This window comes from Oncorhynchus nerka, linkage group LG1, assembly GCF_034236695.1.
Source record: "Oncorhynchus nerka isolate Pitt River linkage group LG1, Oner_Uvic_2.0, whole genome shotgun sequence".
Taxonomy (NCBI): Eukaryota; Metazoa; Chordata; class Actinopteri; order Salmoniformes; family Salmonidae; genus Oncorhynchus; species Oncorhynchus nerka.
The window spans coordinates 26,506,496-26,525,721 of NC_088396.1; the positions used below are offsets into that span (position 1 = coordinate 26,506,496).

The 19,226-nt window shown below is 48.0% G+C and overlaps 2 protein-coding genes across 3 annotated transcripts in view; one reads left to right on the forward strand and one right to left on the reverse strand.

Moving 5' to 3' along the window:
• Positions 1–762: 762 nt before the first annotated feature.
• On the forward strand, positions 763–6,759 carry LOC115128331 (lysophosphatidic acid phosphatase type 6-like). Of its 2 annotated transcripts, none has more exons than XM_029658098.2 (11): positions 763–951; positions 1,447–1,681; positions 1,857–1,985; positions 2,654–2,784; positions 3,209–3,288; positions 3,364–3,451; positions 3,583–3,715; positions 3,860–3,960; positions 4,173–4,265; positions 4,441–4,606; positions 5,599–6,759. In XM_029658098.2, the coding sequence occupies exons 2-11, from the start codon at positions 1,457–1,459 to the stop codon at positions 5,731–5,733; spliced, it is 1,281 nt and encodes a 426-aa protein (XP_029513958.1). In that variant the 5' UTR covers positions 763–951; positions 1,447–1,456; the 3' UTR covers positions 5,734–6,759. The 2 variants fall into 2 exon arrangements, with proteins under 2 accessions (XP_029513958.1, XP_029513950.1); XM_029658090.2 differs by having other exon boundaries at positions 764–951; positions 1,442–1,681.
• An 874-nt stretch (positions 6,760–7,633) lies between these two features.
• The window catches only part of LOC115128302 (B-cell CLL/lymphoma 9 protein-like), a 34,305-nt gene continuing 22,712 nt past the window's right edge, over positions 7,634–19,226 (reverse strand). Inside the window, 6 exon segments of the mRNA XM_029658033.2 lie at positions 7,634–9,423; positions 9,593–9,862; positions 12,328–12,550; positions 12,553–13,751; positions 13,754–14,495; positions 14,933–15,032. Coding sequence (XP_029513893.2) covers positions 8,390–9,423; positions 9,593–9,862; positions 12,328–12,550; positions 12,553–13,751; positions 13,754–14,495; positions 14,933–15,032 — 3,568 coding nt within the window. The 3' untranslated portion in view covers positions 7,634–8,389.

Here is a 19,226-nt window from a genome sequence, read left to right on the forward strand (position 1 = left end):
ATTTGTACATGTAGGTAGGGGTGAAGTGACTATACATAGATAATAAACAGCGAGTAGCAGCAGTGTAAAAATCTAATGGAGATGGGGGATGTCAATGTAAATAGTCTGGTGGCCATTTGATTAATTGTTCGGGCCTCTTATGGCTTGGGGGTAGATGCTGTTAAGGAGCCTTTTGGTACTAGACTTGGAGCTCCGGTACCGCTTGCCGTGCGGTAGCAGAGAAAACAGTCTATGACTAGTTGACTAGGGTCTTTAGGGCCTTCCTCTGACACCGCCTAGTATTTAGGTCCTGGATTTCAGGAAGCTTGGCCCCAGTGATGTACTGGGCCATTACGCACTACCCTCTGGGACATACGCACTCAATTATTATTTACAATGGCGGCCTACCCCTGCCAAACACTAACCCGGACGATAATGGGCCAATTGTGCACCACCCTATGGGACTCCCAATCACAGCCGGTTGTGAAACAGCCGGTAATCATACCAGGTTCTGTAGTGACGCCTCTGGCACTGAGATGCAGTGCCTTAGACCGCTGCGCCTTCTCGGAGCCCCTTAATTAACTCAGGAACCACACTTGTGTGGAAGCACCGGCTTTCAATATACTTGTATGACTCATTTACCCAAGTGTTTCCCTTATTTTGGTAATTACCTGTATACTGTCTGTTTAGTTTTAATTTTATTTCCCACCTCATACACAATTGCGCTATATTTATATGCGCACCACGCTGTTCTTACGGTAATGAGGGGCATGGGAGGGAAATGACGCACGTGGGTAGCTTTTCCGTGAAGAGCAGTTTCACTTTGAAAGCATGGATCACACCAGAAATGACTACATATTCCAAAAAACATTTTGTCCCTAGCCGGGTGACGTGTTTTCAAAATACACGGAGTTAGTCGATGACTTTTATTTTGTTTTAAAACTAGTTAATAACTTCCAGTGATAATTAAACGTAAGTACTGTACATTTGAGTGCAACATATTGTGCCGTTGAAGTAGCTAAAGAGCTAGCTAACCCGAAAATGAATCAATTTCTGGTTAGCTAGTTAACGTTACATATTTAGATAACGTTACTTGAATGGCTTTGACATTAGCTGAGATATCGACTGTATCGCTAGTTAGCTAGCTAACCTCATCAGTCTGCAGCACATTCTCAATATTGACATTACCGACACAGCCAGCTTGTTTCGAACGCCTGCTTCATAACTTGCTATCATCGACACCAAAATATCAAGTGCCAGGTTTACCCAGAATGTAGTTGTATACAGTACGTTAACTAGATAACGTTAGCTACCGAAAATAAAGATTGGAATAACGTTTGCTACGGTCAGCTAAAATCTTATGCAGATCACTAAACATGGTTAACGTTAGCTGCAAATGATAGGCAGTGTGCTAGCTAGCATGCTATGTTCAATGTTGGTATTGTGTGGTCTGTCTCGGCAGTATAGTAACGTAAGCATGAGGACGAGGAACCTCTTGACCAAAGCAGGTGTTTTGGGCTCGGTGTCCATGGCGTTTGGATCCATGCTCTGGTCTCATAAGAAGACAGAACCAACCCAGACGGATTCGGTTTCGGCCCCCTCATGCAAGGAACCACCTTTTCCTTACGAGCTCAAACTCGTACAAGTCCTGTTCCGCCACGGAGCCCGAACCCCGCTGAAGTCTATACCAGGCATCATGGAGGTGAGAGACCACCTGTGTCACACAAGAACATCTGACAGACCTGATGCTCTGTTTCCCAGGACTTGAAGTTGAGGGAAAGCCATTTATCTTAGCCTCATCTCCAAGACAAGGCATATGAAGGTATGTTCACCAGCATCTGGAAGTCTAACCTTTTTCCTTGTCCTGTCTGTATCAGGCCCAGTGGGTGCCTAACCTCCTGGAACCCCCAGCACACACACAGATCAACTATGTGGTGACAGACCTGGAAGGAGGTCCACGGCCCTCCTCACCGGTGGAGGACAGCTACCGGGCCAACATACTGACGGTGAGTATGCCTGTGTCTATTAACGAGCAGAGGAAGTAGTGCCTAGAGAGATAAGGAAAGGAGTAGGCGGTGCTTGGATAAGTACGGTTCATGGATTTAAGTTGTCACGTAGGTGTGCTGGCATGGACTCCATACAAACATATGTCACTGTTACTTACTGGGTTACTCACAGCCAGCTGTCAACCATTAGGATTTCCCGCTCCAGACCAGTAACATCACACACCACACTGGCACGACGTGTCAGGATTGAAATTCTAGTTGCCCATTTCATCTATTAGTGGTCTTTGAGGGTAGGGGGTCATCATAAAGGACTTTGCACCCTGAGAGACCTTCTCCTGAGGCTTAGACCAGGGGCTGTATCTCAGCTAAAGGCCTGTTCAAGTGAAAGAAAAATCTGTGGTTCACTCTGACCCAGCTCTGAATGTTATGGTCTGGGCCTGGCACTGAGGGAACGAACAGATAACCAATGAGCATATACTGAGAGGTTTGTCCTTCACTCAGCGGGAGATTGCTGCGAGACTCTTCGGAGGATTGTGTCTGTTTCACGATGCACCTGGCATACCACAGTACTACTCCGCGGGCACACAATAGATAGACACTGGTGATGCCATTTTGGATTGACTGTCTTGGCAACCTTTGACTCCTGATCCTGTTCCTCTCCCCTGCAGGGGGGTACGTACCCAGGTCAGCTGACCACTGTGGGCATGCAACAGCTGTATGAGCTGGGAGAGAGGCTGAGGAAGAGATACATCCAGGACACAGCCTTCCTCAACCCCACCTTCAGCCCTACAGAGGTTTAGTAAGTACCACAGCCATCCTCAGCCCTACTTTCAGCCCTACAGAGGTCAAGTAAGTACAGACCAGTAGCCTGGTAGTCACATCTGGTTCTGTAGCCAACTCCCTCTTTGTTTTTGCTTGACAACGTTAAAGGGTATAGCAGAAATATCTGGGCCCCAGGTTAGGTAACCTATAATGTACTGTTATTACTTTATGGATCTAGAAAGAAAGACACTGAATACAAGGATGTAAACTCGAGCTTTACATTTACTAAAGTAATTAGCAATGGCATAAAGGGGACATGAATAGTTAACAGAACAAGAACATACTGTACAGGTTGATAACTGATTATGGTAAAGTACACTCCTACTACAACAAGATTGTAAGATCTGTGACAGAGTACATGTAGCCTACAAGACATTGATATATTCTTCTCTCTCTCCCAGTGTGCGTTCCACTAACATTGTGAGAACCATAGAGTCTGCCAAGTGCCTGGTGGCAGGGCTGTTCTATCAAAGCCAGAGAGGTAGGTGTCAGTTTGTGTTTGTGTGTCATAGGAAATACGGGTCTATCTCCTAATGTTGCTCCCCCTCTCCTGAAGACATGGTTCCCATTCTGACGACTGAGGCAGAGTCAGAGATCCTGTACCCTAACTACCATGGATGCAGACTGCTCAAACTCCTCAGCGGGTGAGTGACTGTCTGGGTCCCTTTTCTTGTTGATTTTTGGGATTGGCTGGATCCCTCACTCGTTGATTTTTGTGATTGGATGTTTCTCTCGTGTTGGTTTTTGGGATTGGCTGTGTCTGTGTGTGCTGTAGTCATCGCTGGGCGGAGTCATCCACTCTGCCAGACATTGCTGCGGACCTGAGGAGCATCAAGAGTGCTCTGGGCATCGCTGCCCAACAACGGGTTGACTTCATCCTCATCAGGGACGACATGGTGGCAAGAGAGGTGACACAAAACAACAAAAATACAATACCATGACTAGAAAATATCGTTTTGTTAGCTAAGTTGATTATGTGGTCAAAGGATATGAGTGATACTATCACTGCTTTACATTGACATTTTAACGTAACAATATGTGTGTTCTAACAGACCCACGGCCTACCCTGCCCACCAGTCCTTGACTCCTGGAGAAACACAGTGGAGCGGAGAGCTGTGGAGATGATCTACCACATCTACGAACCCAGCAAGAGGTCAAAGGGCAGAGGGATTTAAATACTGATCAGCATGTGTAGAGGGTTGGGGAGTAGAACACACAGAAAATACAGTTCCCTGTTCCATGAGCATATGCTTCCTTATTCCACATTATGAAATCACAGTCCACTGTGCATTAGAGGTGTTTTAAAAAAATCACCCAATGCAGTTGTTTTCTTAATCTTCTCTGGGGTTGGTTTGTTGCGACTAGGGAGAACCTGCAGCTGTGTGTGGGTCCCCTCCTGCGTGTCCTAATGGGCAACATAGAAGATAAACTACAGGACACAACCTCAGAGCCCAACAGGTGAACTACTGTAACATTTACCTGTCCATTACAACACAGAGCCAGTAGCAGAGATTTGCAGTTCTCAACCCAACCACTTGATGGTAGCAAATGTCCTTTTCCGAATGGCACATTCTTAGAACGTTTAGCAACAGCACATCAGAAATCTAAGAGTATTTATGCATGTTTCTTTCAGGAAGCTCTTCCTGTACTCTGTCCACGACACCACTCTGATACCCTGTCTCATGGCTCTGGGGATTTTTGACATGCGATGGCCACCATACGCTTCAGACATCACCCTGGAGCTGCACCAGCACCGGCAGACCAAAGAGGCCTTCGTCAAAGTGTCCTACATTGGCCAGGTAGGATGCAGGGCTCACAGAAGTGTGCGCACAATATTGAAACAATTTCCAGACTGTTTCTCTCCGAGAGTCAGTGATCTGTTTGTCTAGCTAGGTTTCCATCCAATGGTGAAGGTACATAAAGGTGGAGGAATTCAGATATGACATCATTGTTTTTAGCACTACCCACAGAGTTCTTAAACTACGGTGCGCAACATGGTCCAATGTGCCAGTAAATCAGCACAATTATTTTTTTCAAAATGTCGCAGTATTGGAGCTAGAATTGGCATCATGTATACTGTGCTGATGCCAATATAAAAAAAGAGTAATGGAGAACATTGTACAATACGGCGAACTGAGCAAACGAGACATTTGTGTTAAGTACTTGGGGGGCCGCCATCTTTATGCACCTTCGCTATTGGAGACAGATTTTCATGTGAATATTCTAAAATCCGCATAAAGAAAATGTTTCCACCAAACTGACTTCTTGCGGATAAAATATAAAAAATCAGTACATGTACTTTTTCGCTAAAGTTGAAATCTAAAGTTTTGTGTTTCCAATGCATTTTCAACTCTACTGATAGTTTTGTCACAACTGTTGCGTTAAATAGCAAATGTGCCAACTCTCCTCTTGGCACATGCGGCAGGCTAGTAGTCTACATGATGAGATTATTGTGGATACTATTTATTTGTCAAATGGTAGTGGTGCATCGATCATCATGTCACCAAAATAAGATCCTCAATATTTATTTGGAAAGGAGCATCAAGCTCATCACCTTGCACTTTCACCACCCTGTGAAGGTCATCAATTTATTTAATCTGTAGCCTAATAAACTGCATGGTTTACTGAGTCAGTTTTCACCACCATTTCTCGCATAATACATTTTACCAATACAAAAAGGTCCCTCCATGTCGAACAAACAAATGATCTGCATTTTTTTATACGGTATAACTGTGGATGGAAACGTGATGTGTCTTTCTTACACATTCTTTATTTTGATCTGTCTCTGTAGGACCAGTTGGTTCCAGGCTGTAGTGGAGTCTACTGCCCCCTGCAGGAGTTCAAGCAGGCCCTCTCCAACTACTCACTGACCTTTGAGCTCTACGAGTCACTCTGCAACCGCACAAAGGGCGTGGATGAACCCTGAGGTTTCTGCGACCCCCAGCTCTACCCCATGCACTCACTGTTACCAGCCACCGTGTTTACATCCCACCAGAGACTTCCACTCTCCAGCCCTAGCCTAGCCAGTGTATTACAACAGAGGTTTTCAAAGTGTGGGTATGCGGTTGTCTTAATGCTCATTGACGGGAGGCCCACTGTCTCAAACTTTGAAAACAGGCTGTATGACAGTACAAACTGTGTGTTAGGATACCTCACTGTCTAAACGCACAAATATAGCTTCACTGTCAAAGTGTATAACTGGCTTTGAAACCACATCCAGCTGATTTACATTTACATTTAAGTCATTTAGCAGACGCTCTTATCCAGAGCGACTTACAAATTGGGCTGATATCAGGGCAGTGGGCATCCTGTGTGTTACTGCTCATACTGGTTAAGATGAAGAGTTTTACTTAGAGGTCTTAATTTTTGAAATGATCTGGTAATATATTCTGCCTTAAAAATAAGTGTGTTACCAATTTATATTCATACGTTTACATTCTGTGACTACTATGCACACAGCAATGTGTATTTACTGTATAAATTCAGTATATCTGATTACTTTATGCACAGCACTGTAAATTATAGTGCACCAGATTCTAACTAGCTGAAATATGTTCTGGCTTTGTTGCTTTTAGAGTGAACTAAATTTCTTCATATCAAACTGCAATCTTTTCCTCAGGGGAAAACCAAGCACATCATGTTCATAAACCAAGGGAACCAAAATGTGTGTGTGTGTGTGTGCACGTTTACCCACTCCAAATCATTCATTTTAGAACCTGTTAAAAGGGAATCACTGCTAAAAGTCTGTCGTGAGTGAAACACTAGGTGCTGCCTTTTAGGATTGTATTGTGTATAAATGAAATGCATGGACCTATGAGCAAATATACACCCCCACACTGGAGTGATTTAATTTGCTTGTTAGTTGTATGTTTATCATGGAGAGTTGCCCTGAAATTCTTTGCCTTTGCTTTGGAGTGGTGGAGAGTAATAAAAGAGTTGGTCAAGGCTCTCACTACTGTGCAGCATAGCAATGCAAATTGTGGTCCAATCAACACCAGTGGTCATATATGGTCAGTCAGTGGGCCTCGTAAGGATACCTGAACCTCACCTTTCAGTCATGTATTAGAATTCAGGGGTAGTCTGCTCTTACCCTACGAGGTCTGGAGCCTGCTTGTTTTCTGTTCTACCTAATTAATTGCACCTACCTTTTGTCCCAGGTCTAAATAAGTCCCTGATTAGAGTGGAACAATGGCACTGTCTGATACATTGTAGTTTTGATCCACTCAAACACGGCCAATATGTTGTCTTCCATTGCCACAGCCTTGGAAGACGTCTCTGTACCAAAGACAATGGAGGTACACATGACAAGCTTACACAGACGGATGAGGAAGTAGGGATCTTAGTTTTTCCTGACCATGTGACTTGAGCAGGAAAAGTAATGTTATATGGTCTGGAAAGATGTTGGTCAGATTTCTGTCTTTCTTGATACCCTGTTCCACTAATGTCTGAGACCACCATACATACAGCACCTGACTAGCTCATCGAGGCCTGTCCCACTAATGTCTGAGACCACCATACATACAGCACCTGACTAGCTCATCGAGGCCTGTCCCACTAATGTCTGAGACCACCATACATACAGCACCTGACTAGCTCATCGAGGCCTGTCCCACTAATGTCTGAGATGACTATAAAGTACATGACGAGCTCACCAGTTCTACAGTCTGATCCCACTCAGTTCATTTTCTATGAGATTAATGCTGTGGGAATGATATTCCAGAGTAAATAGAAGAACAAACAGGAGAGCACACAGAACAGTACTACCGCTATTCACACTGACTGGCTGGTAGAAATGTTCATATGTGAGTAAGACACTTAAGTTGATCCATGTTTGTGCTTTTTTAATAATACTAGTATCTTTGAGGTCATAGTTTGGTTTGTTATACACTGGAGTTACAAAGGAAATTAATGGAAAACAGTACTGTTCTTTAGTGGGGCGTCCCTCCCCTAATGAAAGGTGGATAAGAGAGCTTAGAGGTCATTGATAGAATCCCTATACATACTTACAACAAAAAACACACACAGGCGCATACACACACAGTCATACTGGACAGAAATAGTCAAAATGACGGAGCCAGAGAGAAGATGGGAGTTCCATTGAAATCTTCTCAAAGTACGATTTTATTCCACAAAGTCTTTCTATGTTTGTTATCCATTACCGGACAAATCCATTGTTGATTTTTAACTGATTTGAAAAAGTCGATGTACAGTCCTCCAAGGTGGTTCACTCCATTCCTCTCCGATGCTCAACTCACCCTTATAATCAGAGATTTAGAAGAAAAAAAACACTTGAACAGTTTAAATTGACATTGAAGCACAGCAATCCCATACATTCAGACATTTCTGAAGAGACTAAATGAAATGCTTGTGGTAAAAGACAAGTACTGGGCTATGTAGCTCCCACAATCCATTAACCACCCATTCCTCTGCACTACATGTTTCAATCCAGAGAACCCACCTCTGTCTTTCATTCCTTACTTCCTGCGTTTTAATCCATCTCTTATCTGCTGTGAGACTTATTCCATCCTCATACTGTATATCGGCTCAGAACATTCAAGGTCCAAGATTCTATGAGTTGTGTGTTAGAACATTCCGGGCCCTGGGCTGAACCCCATGTCCATGTCCCTGCCACGCTGCCTCATATGCCCCCCCATCATCATCGTCTGCTGGGGGGTGGCACCCATGCCTTGTAGTGACATCATCATATTGGGCGACCCCCCAGGCCCAGGGTGGTTGTAGAGCACCCCCCTCTCCTTCCCCTGCATCATGCCCCCCGGTGACATCATCCGGTGCTGGGGTCCCATCATTCCCTGACCCATGAACCCTGGGGGTCCATGCGGCCGCATATGATTGTGGGAAGGGTTTCCCATGGGCATGTCCTGGGGGGCCATACCACCTCCCGGCCCCCCAGCCATCCCCCCCATCCCTTGCATGGACATGCCCATCCTGGGCGGGCCCTCCCCCATCATACCCTGCATCATCCCCTGCATGTGTGGAGGTTTCCCCCCTGGGCCAGGCCCATCTCCTCCTCCCCTGGGGTAGTAGGACAGAGTCTGGCTGGGCTTCTCTGATGGGATGATCCTGGACAGGTCAAACTCTGGCATACCGGATGCTCCTGTTCGCATCACTTCATGCAGATCTGCATCACTAAACTCTCCCTGCATGTTGAACTGCGGTCCTCCAGGGTTGTTGGGCCTACCCCCGTCGCCTCCCCCTCCATGGGGCATGTTCCCCATCCGACCCCCCTCTCCCTGGAAGCCCATGGGATGTCCTGGGAAGCCCTGGGGCCCGGGGCCATTGTGGGGGGAGAAGGGACCCTGCTGGGAGGGGGATTGGGGCAGGGGGTAGCCCTGCACTCGGTGGGAGTAGCCCATGCGCGCCTGGGGCATCATCTGGGGGTTGCCCATGCCTTGGTCCTGGGGGTTGGGGGGCATCATCATGCCATGGGGCATCATGCCCGGGCCAATGTTGGGAGAAGGCATCTGCTGGGGCATGCCGTGGGAGAGAGGCTGGGAGCCCATGGGGGTCATACCCAGAGGACTGAGGGCAGGCATTGAGCTAGAGGAGCCGGGGCCCATCATACGAGGAGGACCTTGGTGCTGGTTCATTCCCATACCTACAGAGGGCCACAGAGAGAGACAAGAGGGATGTTAGTGCACCATACAACACAGACAGCAAACCTACATCAAGTGGCGTAAACAGAGTTACACCTCTATGAAAAAGGGTTCAAAATACATCTCAAAAATGGTTTAACATGACTTCTAGCCATGTCTCCATCCACTCACCGTTGTTGTTCATGGGGGGTAGATTTGGGGAGCGTGCGGGGGGCGAGTCGTCATCCGAGCTCGCCACTGTCTTGATGGCGTCGTGGTAGAGGGGGGTGGAGCTTGGCATGGCGAACTTAGACATGCGTGACATCATGATGGAGAGGGGGTTCTGGGATAGCGTGGGTTCGGGGGGGAGGGAATAGGGGCTGCCGGTCGGGGCGCCACCTGGACCCCCCTGGAGAGGCATGGGGCCAGACTGGGCTCCTGACGAGGGGGGGACGTTACCACCTGGTGAGAGAGCGAGAGAGAGCGAGAGAGCGAGAGAGAGAGAGAGAGAGAGAGAGAGATGAAATATAAGAACTATTTACCTTAGGTAGCAAAACATATCCTGGTTTGAAATAGATATATAAGGGGCATTGAGGCAAATACATTTTAAATACAGACATCAACCGGCCGTGATTGGGAGTCCCGTCGGGTGGCGCACAATTGTCCCAGTGTCGTCCAGTGTTTGTCCGGTGTAGGCAGTCATTGTAAATAAGAATTTGTTCTTAACTGACTTGCCTAGTTAATTAAAAGGTTAAATTAAACTTTAAAATGTTTTAATTGTAAAAAATGATGGGGGTGTGATTTCCCTGAAATTTTCTGCTTTGGGAAAATGTGTTTAGATGGATGAGAATGATGCTTTCAATTGACTTATAAATTACATGATTTAAAGATGACAGACAAATGCTAGCCTGCCTGATACACAACACAGAGGTCTGTTTAGACTGCTTTGGTCAACAGACATTACATAACAGCCCTCTATTAAAGACGTGAGGTCATCATCATTCAAGAGAAAGGTAGTAAGTATTAAAATCTCTTTGAAAATGAATATTATCTGTCTTGAAATTGAAATACACGTGTTTTATGTTGTTTATCACAGCAGTTGAGAGAAAGAGGGGGAGAGAGAGATGAGACAGCCTATAGGGAGGAGGTCAGAGACCTCAGCAAGACAAAGGAGCTGACCGTGGACTACCGGAAAAAGAGGGTCGAGCACTCGCCCATTCACATCAACGGGGCTGTATTAAAGAGGGTCGAGCACTCGCCCATTCACATCAACGGGGCTGTATTAAAGAGGGTCGAGCACTCGCCCATTCACATCAACGGGGCTGTATTAAAGAGGGTCGAGCACTCGCCCATTCACATCAACGGGGCTGTATTAAAGAGGGTCGAGCATCGCCCATTCACATCAACGGGGCTGTATTAAAGAGGGTCGAGCATTCGCCCATTCACATCAACGGGGCTGTATTAAAGAGGGTCGAGCACTCGCCCATTCACATCAACGGGGCTGTATTAAAGAGGGTCGAGCATTCGCCCATTCACATCAACGGGGCTGTATTAAAGAGGGTCGAGCACTCGCCCATTCACATCAACGGGGCTGTATTAAAGAGGGTCGAGCATTCGCCCATTCACATCAACGGGGCTGTATTAAAGAGGGTCGAGCACTCGCCCATTCACATCAACGGGGCTGTATTAAAGAGGGTCGAGCACTCGCCCATTCACATCAACGGGGCTGTATTAAAGAGGGTCGAGCACTCGCCCATTCACATCAACGTGGCTGTATTAAAGAGGGTCGAGCACTCGCCCAGTCACATCAACGGGGCTGTATTAAAGAGGGTCGAGCACTCGCCCATTCACATCAACGGGGCTGTATTAAAGAGGGTCGAGCATTCGCCCATTCACATCAACGGGGCTGTATTAAAGAGGGTCGAGAGCTTCAAGTTGGATCTACCATGGTCCACACACACCAACACAGTCGTGAAGAGGGCACGACAATGCCTCGTTCCCCTCAGGAGGCTGAAACGATTTGGCATGGGCCCTCAGATCCTCAAAAAGTTCTACAGCCGCACCACTGAGAGCATCTTGACTGGCTGTGTCACAGCTTCATATGGCAACTGCTTTGCATCCGACTGCAAGGCACTACACAGGGTAGTGCGTACAGCCCAGTACATCACAGGGGCTGGGTGCTCTGTTATACAGGACCTCTATACCAGTCGGTGTCAGAGGAAGGCCCTAAAAATGGTCAAAGACTCCAGTCACCCAAGAATGCTAAATAGTTAGTTAAAAAGTTAACCAAATAGCTACCCGGACTATCTGCATTTACCATTTTGGTACCGACTGACACATCACATACGTTGCTATTACATACGTTGCTGTTACATACGTTGCTATTACATACGTTGCTGTTACATACGTTGCTGTTACATACGTTGCTGTTACATACGTTGCTGTTACATACGTTGCTGTTACATACGTTGCTGTTACATACGTTGCTGTTACATACGTTGCTGTTACATACGTTGCTGTTACATACGTTGCTGTTACATACGTTGCTGTTACAAACGTTGCTGTTACATACGTTGCTGTTACCATTTATCATCTATCCTGTTGCCTAGTCACTTTATTCCTACCTATATGTACATATCCACCTCTTACCCCTGCACATCAACTCAGTACAGGTACCCCATGTATATAACCAAGTTTTCATTACTGAATGTGTATTTATTATTATTATTAATGTGTTTTACTTATCTATTATTTCTCTGCATTGTTGGGAAGGGCTCGTAAGTAAGCATTTCACTGTTAGTCCACACCTGTTGTTTACGAAGTACGTGACAAATCAAATTTGATTAGCGAGAGAGCGAGCGAGAGAAAAAGAGAGCGGTAGAGGGAGAAAGAACATCAACAAGAATAAAGCCATAGAAGTACTGTACCTTGCTCCATGTTACCCATCATGTTAGGTGAGGTCATACTGAGGGGGGTTTTTCCCCCCTGCTGCTGGGGGAGTACTGGGCTGGGCATGGGGGGTTTGGGGGAGGATGCCCACCCTGGAGAAGGGTTGGGGAGGGACGGGGACCTCATATGTACTGGGGAGGCACCAGCAGACCCCATCATAGAGTGAGGGGACTTCATTGGGGCCGAGTTGGCAGTGTTAGGGGGGCGTTGGGTCCCGGAGGGCCGGAGAGCATACCAGCCAGCTGGGAGGGGGTCTGGGGGGACTTGAGGTTCCCAGAGGGAGAGCCCATCATGGGGGATTGCACCTGCCTCAAAGGAGGGGACTTGAGGGGATTGAGACTGGGCGAGCTGGCCCCTCCTGACTGGATGTTCAGTTCTGCAGGCTTACGTCCCCTCTGGCCCTGGGGTGTTCCGGCAGCGGGGGGAAGGTGGTTGAGTCGGCCGTTGCCCGCCGTAGGCGTGGTCCTGTGCTCCGGGCCACGGTAGGGCTGCTCTCCATGAGGCCCCCTCATACTTCCAGGACCCCCAGGGAAGGGCCGTCCGGGCCCCATGGGGAAGTCCCCTGGCTGGGGATGGTCAGGGAAGTGGGACCCCTGCATCTGCCTTCCCTGGGGCCCCATGTTGGTCATTGGAGGCCCTCTCATTCTCATTATCTCGTCTGGGCTCATATTCATTGGCCCATCTTGTAGTTGGGGGTTCCCATGGGGGCCCATGCCAAACTCAGGGCCCATATCCCGGCCCCCCATCACAGCCAGTCTGGAGGAGGGGCTCATGGGGCCCTCGCCAGGCATCCTGGGAAACATCATCCCGCCCCCGTTGCCCGGCTCCATGCCGCCTCTTTGGTGTCCCATCATCCTCTGCATCTCCATCATCATCTGTGGAGGAAGGCCCGGTCCCTTGTCGCCCCCCATCCCCTGGTGAAACATAGCCTCCTGGACTGACTGGGGGTTGGGGAAGCGCTCTCCCCGCAACCCTGGACCTCCGAACATCCCCCCTGGCCCTCCTGGGAACCCTCGGCCATCCCCCATCCCCATTCTGGGGGGCATGTCTTCAGGCCAGCCCATCCCGGGCCTGGGGGGTCCCTCCATATCAGGATTCATCATGCCTTGGGGGAACCCTGGCATCCTCTGCATGTGAGGCGGCATCCCTCTGGGGCCCATGGCAATGCGCTCCTGGTAGTGCTCTGATGGCCCTCCCGGCCCCCCTGGACCCCACACGTCTCCGGGGCCCATCTGGTAGGGAGGTGGGGGTCCTCTCATCATGCCGCGCGGTCCGTGGGGATGCATCATCATGTCGGGAGGAAGTGGGCGGTGATGCATTTCTTGTTTCCGCTTCTTCTCCTCGTAGAACTCCTGCTGCAGCTTCAGCCAGGCCACCTGCTCCGGGGTCATGTGATCTCCGTCTCCACACCCCCAGGACCTATCATGTGACCCAGCTCGTCTGGGAAGGGGGGCATGTCTCTGGGGTGTCCATGCAGGGGGCCGAATGGGGGTCCCTGGGGTCGGGGCCCTCCTGGTCCCACTGGTGGACCTAGGCTCTGGGACTGGGCCATCATGGCCTGGAGAGGGCCCTGCTCCGGCCTCCTGGGTCCCACATCAGGCATGCCGTCGTGGGGCTGTGGGGGTCCCCCATGGGGGCCGGGTGGGGGTGGGGCGTCGCGGTCGTCAGGGAAGAGCATGCGCTGGATGTCTCGGAGGGTCTGGAGGGAGCGTTGGCGGTGCTCCAGCTGTTCCTGGGACAGTCCCTCGGTATTGGCCTCCATGTTGAGAAGCTCCTGGGCCAGTTGCTGCTGCTGCTGCTGCTGGGGTGTCAGACCAGGGTGACCCATCCCCATTGACCCCGGCCCTCCTCCTTCCCCAGGCTGAGGGGGGTTCACAGGGGGCATGCCCTGTTCGGACTGAGGCTGGCACCCAGGGGCCTGGTCACCTGGACCCATGGTATTACCAGGGATTTTCTTGGGGTCCATGCCTGCTGAGGAGGCCCCATCCTGGGTGAGTGAACCAGGCTTAATCCCCTGGGGAGGGGGCTGGGGTGGAGCTTGATCAGTCATGCCAGGTTTAGACACTGTCTGGTGGTTCTGGTCTGAGGGGTGAGATGACTGCTGAGAGGGCTTGGAGTCACCTCGGAGGGGTCCTGTCTGATTGTTCTAAAATGAAGAAAGGAAAAAAAGAGGGAATTAAAAACAAGGAGGCTTGAGTAAGTGAGGGTTTGTAAGTCTTTATCAAAGCTGACTGTATGCCAAGTGGCCTGCGGTCATCACCTTTGTCACTGTGCATTGTGTGTATGTGTGTGTGTTTAACTATACTGGACGTGTTTAACTAAGTCCCCATAAGAATAGTAAACAAACCAATATTTTACCAACTGGGAACATTTTGTTAGTCCCCATAGGGTCAAATTTCAAGGCGGTTTAGGGTTTAGGGTTAAGGTTAGTGTTAGGCTTAGAATTTGGGATAGAAGCTGGGTTAGGGTTGAGGTTTGGTTTTAGGGTTAAGGTTAGGTTTAGGGAAAATGTCATTTAAGGGGACTGAATTGTGTGTCCCCACTAGGTTATTTATACAAGACTGTGTGTGTGTGTGTTCTTACCAGGGGTGGGAGGGGGGTCTTGTCCTTGCTGTTGGATATGTTTTTCATGTGGAAGTTGATTATGTTTTCTGAGTGTCCTGTTAAAACAGCATCGGCTGCCCTGAGGATCAGAAACCAGACAGTCACACATCAGTCAGCGGTCTATGTGTGTGTGTGTGTGCGCATGCGTGGTGTGTGTCCACGCGTGCCAGCAGAATGACGGCAGTGTTAGACAAGGGCATGAAGGAAATGCCAAGGTTGACAGACTAAACAAACAACTTTACACACATTTTCCAATTAACATCCACATCTTTCATCTCCTATTCCCTACAGAGGACAGTGTTAATCTGAGCTAACTGAAACATACACACACTTTCAGGCAAGCACACTGAAAACAAAGCATAGCTGCAGGCTTTCACATGTTCGGTGGAGAGCAATATTTCTGGATTTGATGTCTCCTCTACTTTCTCAGAGAAATGTGCAGCATGATGTGCTTATGCACATTGGTTATTATTCTCTGCCCCCTCCGTGTGTACAGTGTGTGTGTGTGTGTGTGTGTGTGTGCCCTGAGTGTACAAAACATTAGGAATATCTTTCCATGACACACTGACCAGGTGAAAGCTATGATCCCTTATTGATGTCACAATCCCTTATTAATTGTTGCGTTTATATTTTTGTTCAGTTTATATAAAGCACCAGTCAAAAGTTTGGACACACTTAGTCAAGAGTTTTTCTTTATTTTTACTATTTTCTACATTGTAAAATAATAGTGAAGACATCAAAACTATGAAATAACACAAATGGAATCGCGTAGTAAACAAAAGTGTTAAACAAATCAAAATATATTTTCTATTTGAGATTCTTCAAAGTAGCCACGCTTTGCCTCATCTAGAGCATATCGGACTGTCCATCAACCAATTTCTTGGGCTACAATACCTATTTGCCAATTGGCCTGGAGCCTTTTATTACCTACACGGAGCCCTGCCAATCCAACACGACTGGTCTGCCGACGTAACCGTCCAAGGGGGCTACAACAGACTCTTCCGTTGCGACGTCCCCCTAAGGCCCCTCTGCTAGCCTGCTAGCCCCGGCCCGCTAGCTGTCTGAGTCGCCGTGTCTCCAGCTCGCCTAGCTACCCACTGGTCCCTATGATCAGTCGGCTACGCATACCCAAATGTCAATATGCCTTTCCATTGCTGTTCTGGTTAGTGATTATTGTCTTATTTCACTATAGAACCTCCAGCCCTGCTCAATATGCCTTAACTAGCCCCTTTGTTCCACCTCCCACACATGCGGTAACCTCACATATTCGATTATGATGTTTCTAGAGACAAAACCTCTCTCATCGTGACTCAATGTCTAGGTTTACCTCCACTGTATTCCCATCCTACCATACCCTTGTCTGTACATTATGCCTTGAATCTATTCTTCCACGCCCAGAAACCTCCTTTTACTCTCTGTTCCGAACGCACTAGATGGCTAGTTCTTATAGCCTTTAGCCGTACCCTTATCCTACTCTTCGTCAGTTCCTCTGGTGATGTAGAGGTTAAACCAGGCCCTGCAGCACCTAGCTCCACTCCCATTCCCCAGGCACTCTCCTTTGTTGACTTCTGTAACCGTAAAAGCCTTGGTTTCATGCATGTTAACATTAGAAGCCTCCTCCCTAAGTTTGTTTTATTCACTGCTTTAGCACACTCCGCCAACCCTGATGTCCTAGCCGTGTCTGAACCCTGGCTTAGGAAGGCCACCAAAAATCCATCCCTAACTATAACATTTTTCGACAAGATATAACTTCCAAAGGGGGCGGAGTTGCAATCTACTGCAGAGATAGCCTGCAGAGCTCTGTCATACTATCCAGGTCTGTGCCCAAACAATTCAAGCTGCTTCTTCTAAAAATCCACCTTTCCAGAAACAAGTCTCTCACCGTTGCCGCTTGTTATAGACCACCTTGTGCCCCCAGCTGTGCCCTGGACACTGAATTGATTGCCCACCATCGATCTTCAGAGTTCGTACTGTTCGATGACCTAAACTGGGACATGCTTAACACACCGGCCGTCCTACAATCTAAGCTAGATGCCCTCAATCTCACACAAATTATCAATGAACCTACCAGGTACAACCCCAAATCCATAAACATGGGCACCCTCATAGATATCATCCTGACCAACCTGCCCTCTAAATACACCTCTACTGTCTTAAACTAGGATCTCAGCGATCACTGCCTCATTGCCTACATCCGTAATGGGTCTGTGGTCAAACGACCATTCTTCATCACTGTCAAACGCTCCCTAAAACACTTCAGCGAGAAGACCTTTCTAATCGACCTGGCCCGGGTATCCTGGAAGGATATTGACCTAATTCCGTCAGTAGAGGATGTCTGGTTGTTCTTAAAAAGTGCTTTCCGCACAATCTTAAATAAGCATGCCCCGTTCAAAAAAATGTAGAACCAGGAACAGATATAGCCCTTTGTTCACTCCAGACCTGACTGCCCTTGACCAGCACAAAAACATCCTGTGGCATACTGCAGAAACATCGAAGAGCCCCGCGATATGTAACTTTTCAGGGAAGTTAGGAACCAATACAGGCAGTTAGGAAGGCAAAGGCTAGCTTTTTCAAACAGAAATTTGCATCCTGTAGCACAAACTCCCAAAAGTTCTGGGACACTAAAGTCCATAGAGAATAAGAGCACCTCCTCCCAGCTGCCCACTGCACTGAGGCTAGGAAACACTGTCACATCCACAATAATTGAGAATTTCAATAAGCATTTCTCAACGGCTGGCCATGCTTTCCACCTGGCTACCCCTACCCCGGTCAACAGCCCTGCACCCCCCACAGCAACTTGCCCATGCCTCCCCCATTTCTCCTTCACCCAAATCTAGATAGCTGATGTTCTGAAAGAGTTGCAAAATCTGGACCCCTACAAATCAGCTGGGCTAGACAATCAGAACCCTCTCTTTCTAAAATTATCCGCCGCAATTGTTGCAACCCCTATTACTAGCCTGTTCAACCTCTCCTTCGTATCGTCTGAGATCCCTAAAGATTGGAAAGCTGCCAGGGTCATCTCCCTCTTCAAAGGCGGAGACAGTCTAGACCCAAACTGTTACAGACCTATATCTATCCTACCCTGCCTTTCTAAGGTCTTTGAAAGCCAAGTTAACAAACAAATTACCGACCATTTCGAATCCCAACGTACCTTCTCCGCTATGCAATCTGGTTTCAGAGCTGGTCATGGGTGCACTTCAGCCACGCTCAAGGTCCTAAACGATATCATAACCGCCATCGACAAAAGACAATACTGTGCAGCCATATTCATCAACGTGGCCAAGCCTTTCGACTCTGTCAATCACCACATTCTTATCGGCAGACTAAACAGCCTTGGTTTCTCAAATGACTGCCTCGCCTGGTTCACCAACTACTTCTCAGACAGAGTTCAGTGTGTCAAATCGGAGGGTTCAATTCTCGGGCTGACTCTTTTCTCTGTATACATCAATGATGTCGCTCTTGCTGCTGGTGATTCTCTGATCCACCTCTACGCAGACGATACCATTCTGTATACTTCTGGCCCTTCTTTGGACACGGTGTTAACTAACCTCCAGACGAGCTTCAATGCCATACAACTCTCCTTCCGTGGCCTCCAACTGCTCTTAAATACAACTAAATACATGCTCTTCAACCGATCGCTGCCTGTACCTGCCCGCACGTCCAGCATCACTACTCTGGACGATTCTGACTTAGAATATGTGGACAACTACAAAAACCTAGGTGTCTGGTTAGACTGTAAACTCTCCTTCCAGACTCACATTAAGCATCTCCAATCCAAAATGAAATCTAGAATCGGTTTCCTATTTCGCAACAAAGTATCCTTCACTCATGCTGCCAAACATACCCTTGTAAAACTGACTATCCTACCAATCCTTGACTTCGGCAATGTCATTTACAAAATAGCCTCCAACACTCTACTCAGCAAATTGAATGCAGTCTATCACAGTGCCATCCGTTTTGTCACCAAAGCCCCATATACTACCCACCACTGCGACCTGTATGATCTCGTTGGCTGTTCCTTGCTTCATATTCACCGCCAAACCCACTGGCTCCAGGTCATATAGAAGTCTTTGCTAGGTATAGCCCTGCCTTATCTCAGCTCACTGGTCACCATAGCAGCACCCACCCGTACCGCGCGCTCCAGAAGGTATATTTCACTGGTCACCCCCAAAGCCAATTCCTCCATTGGCCGCCTTTCCTTCCAGTTCTCTGCTGCCAATGACTGGAACGAATTGCAAAAATCACTGAAGCTGAAGACTCATATCTCCCTCAC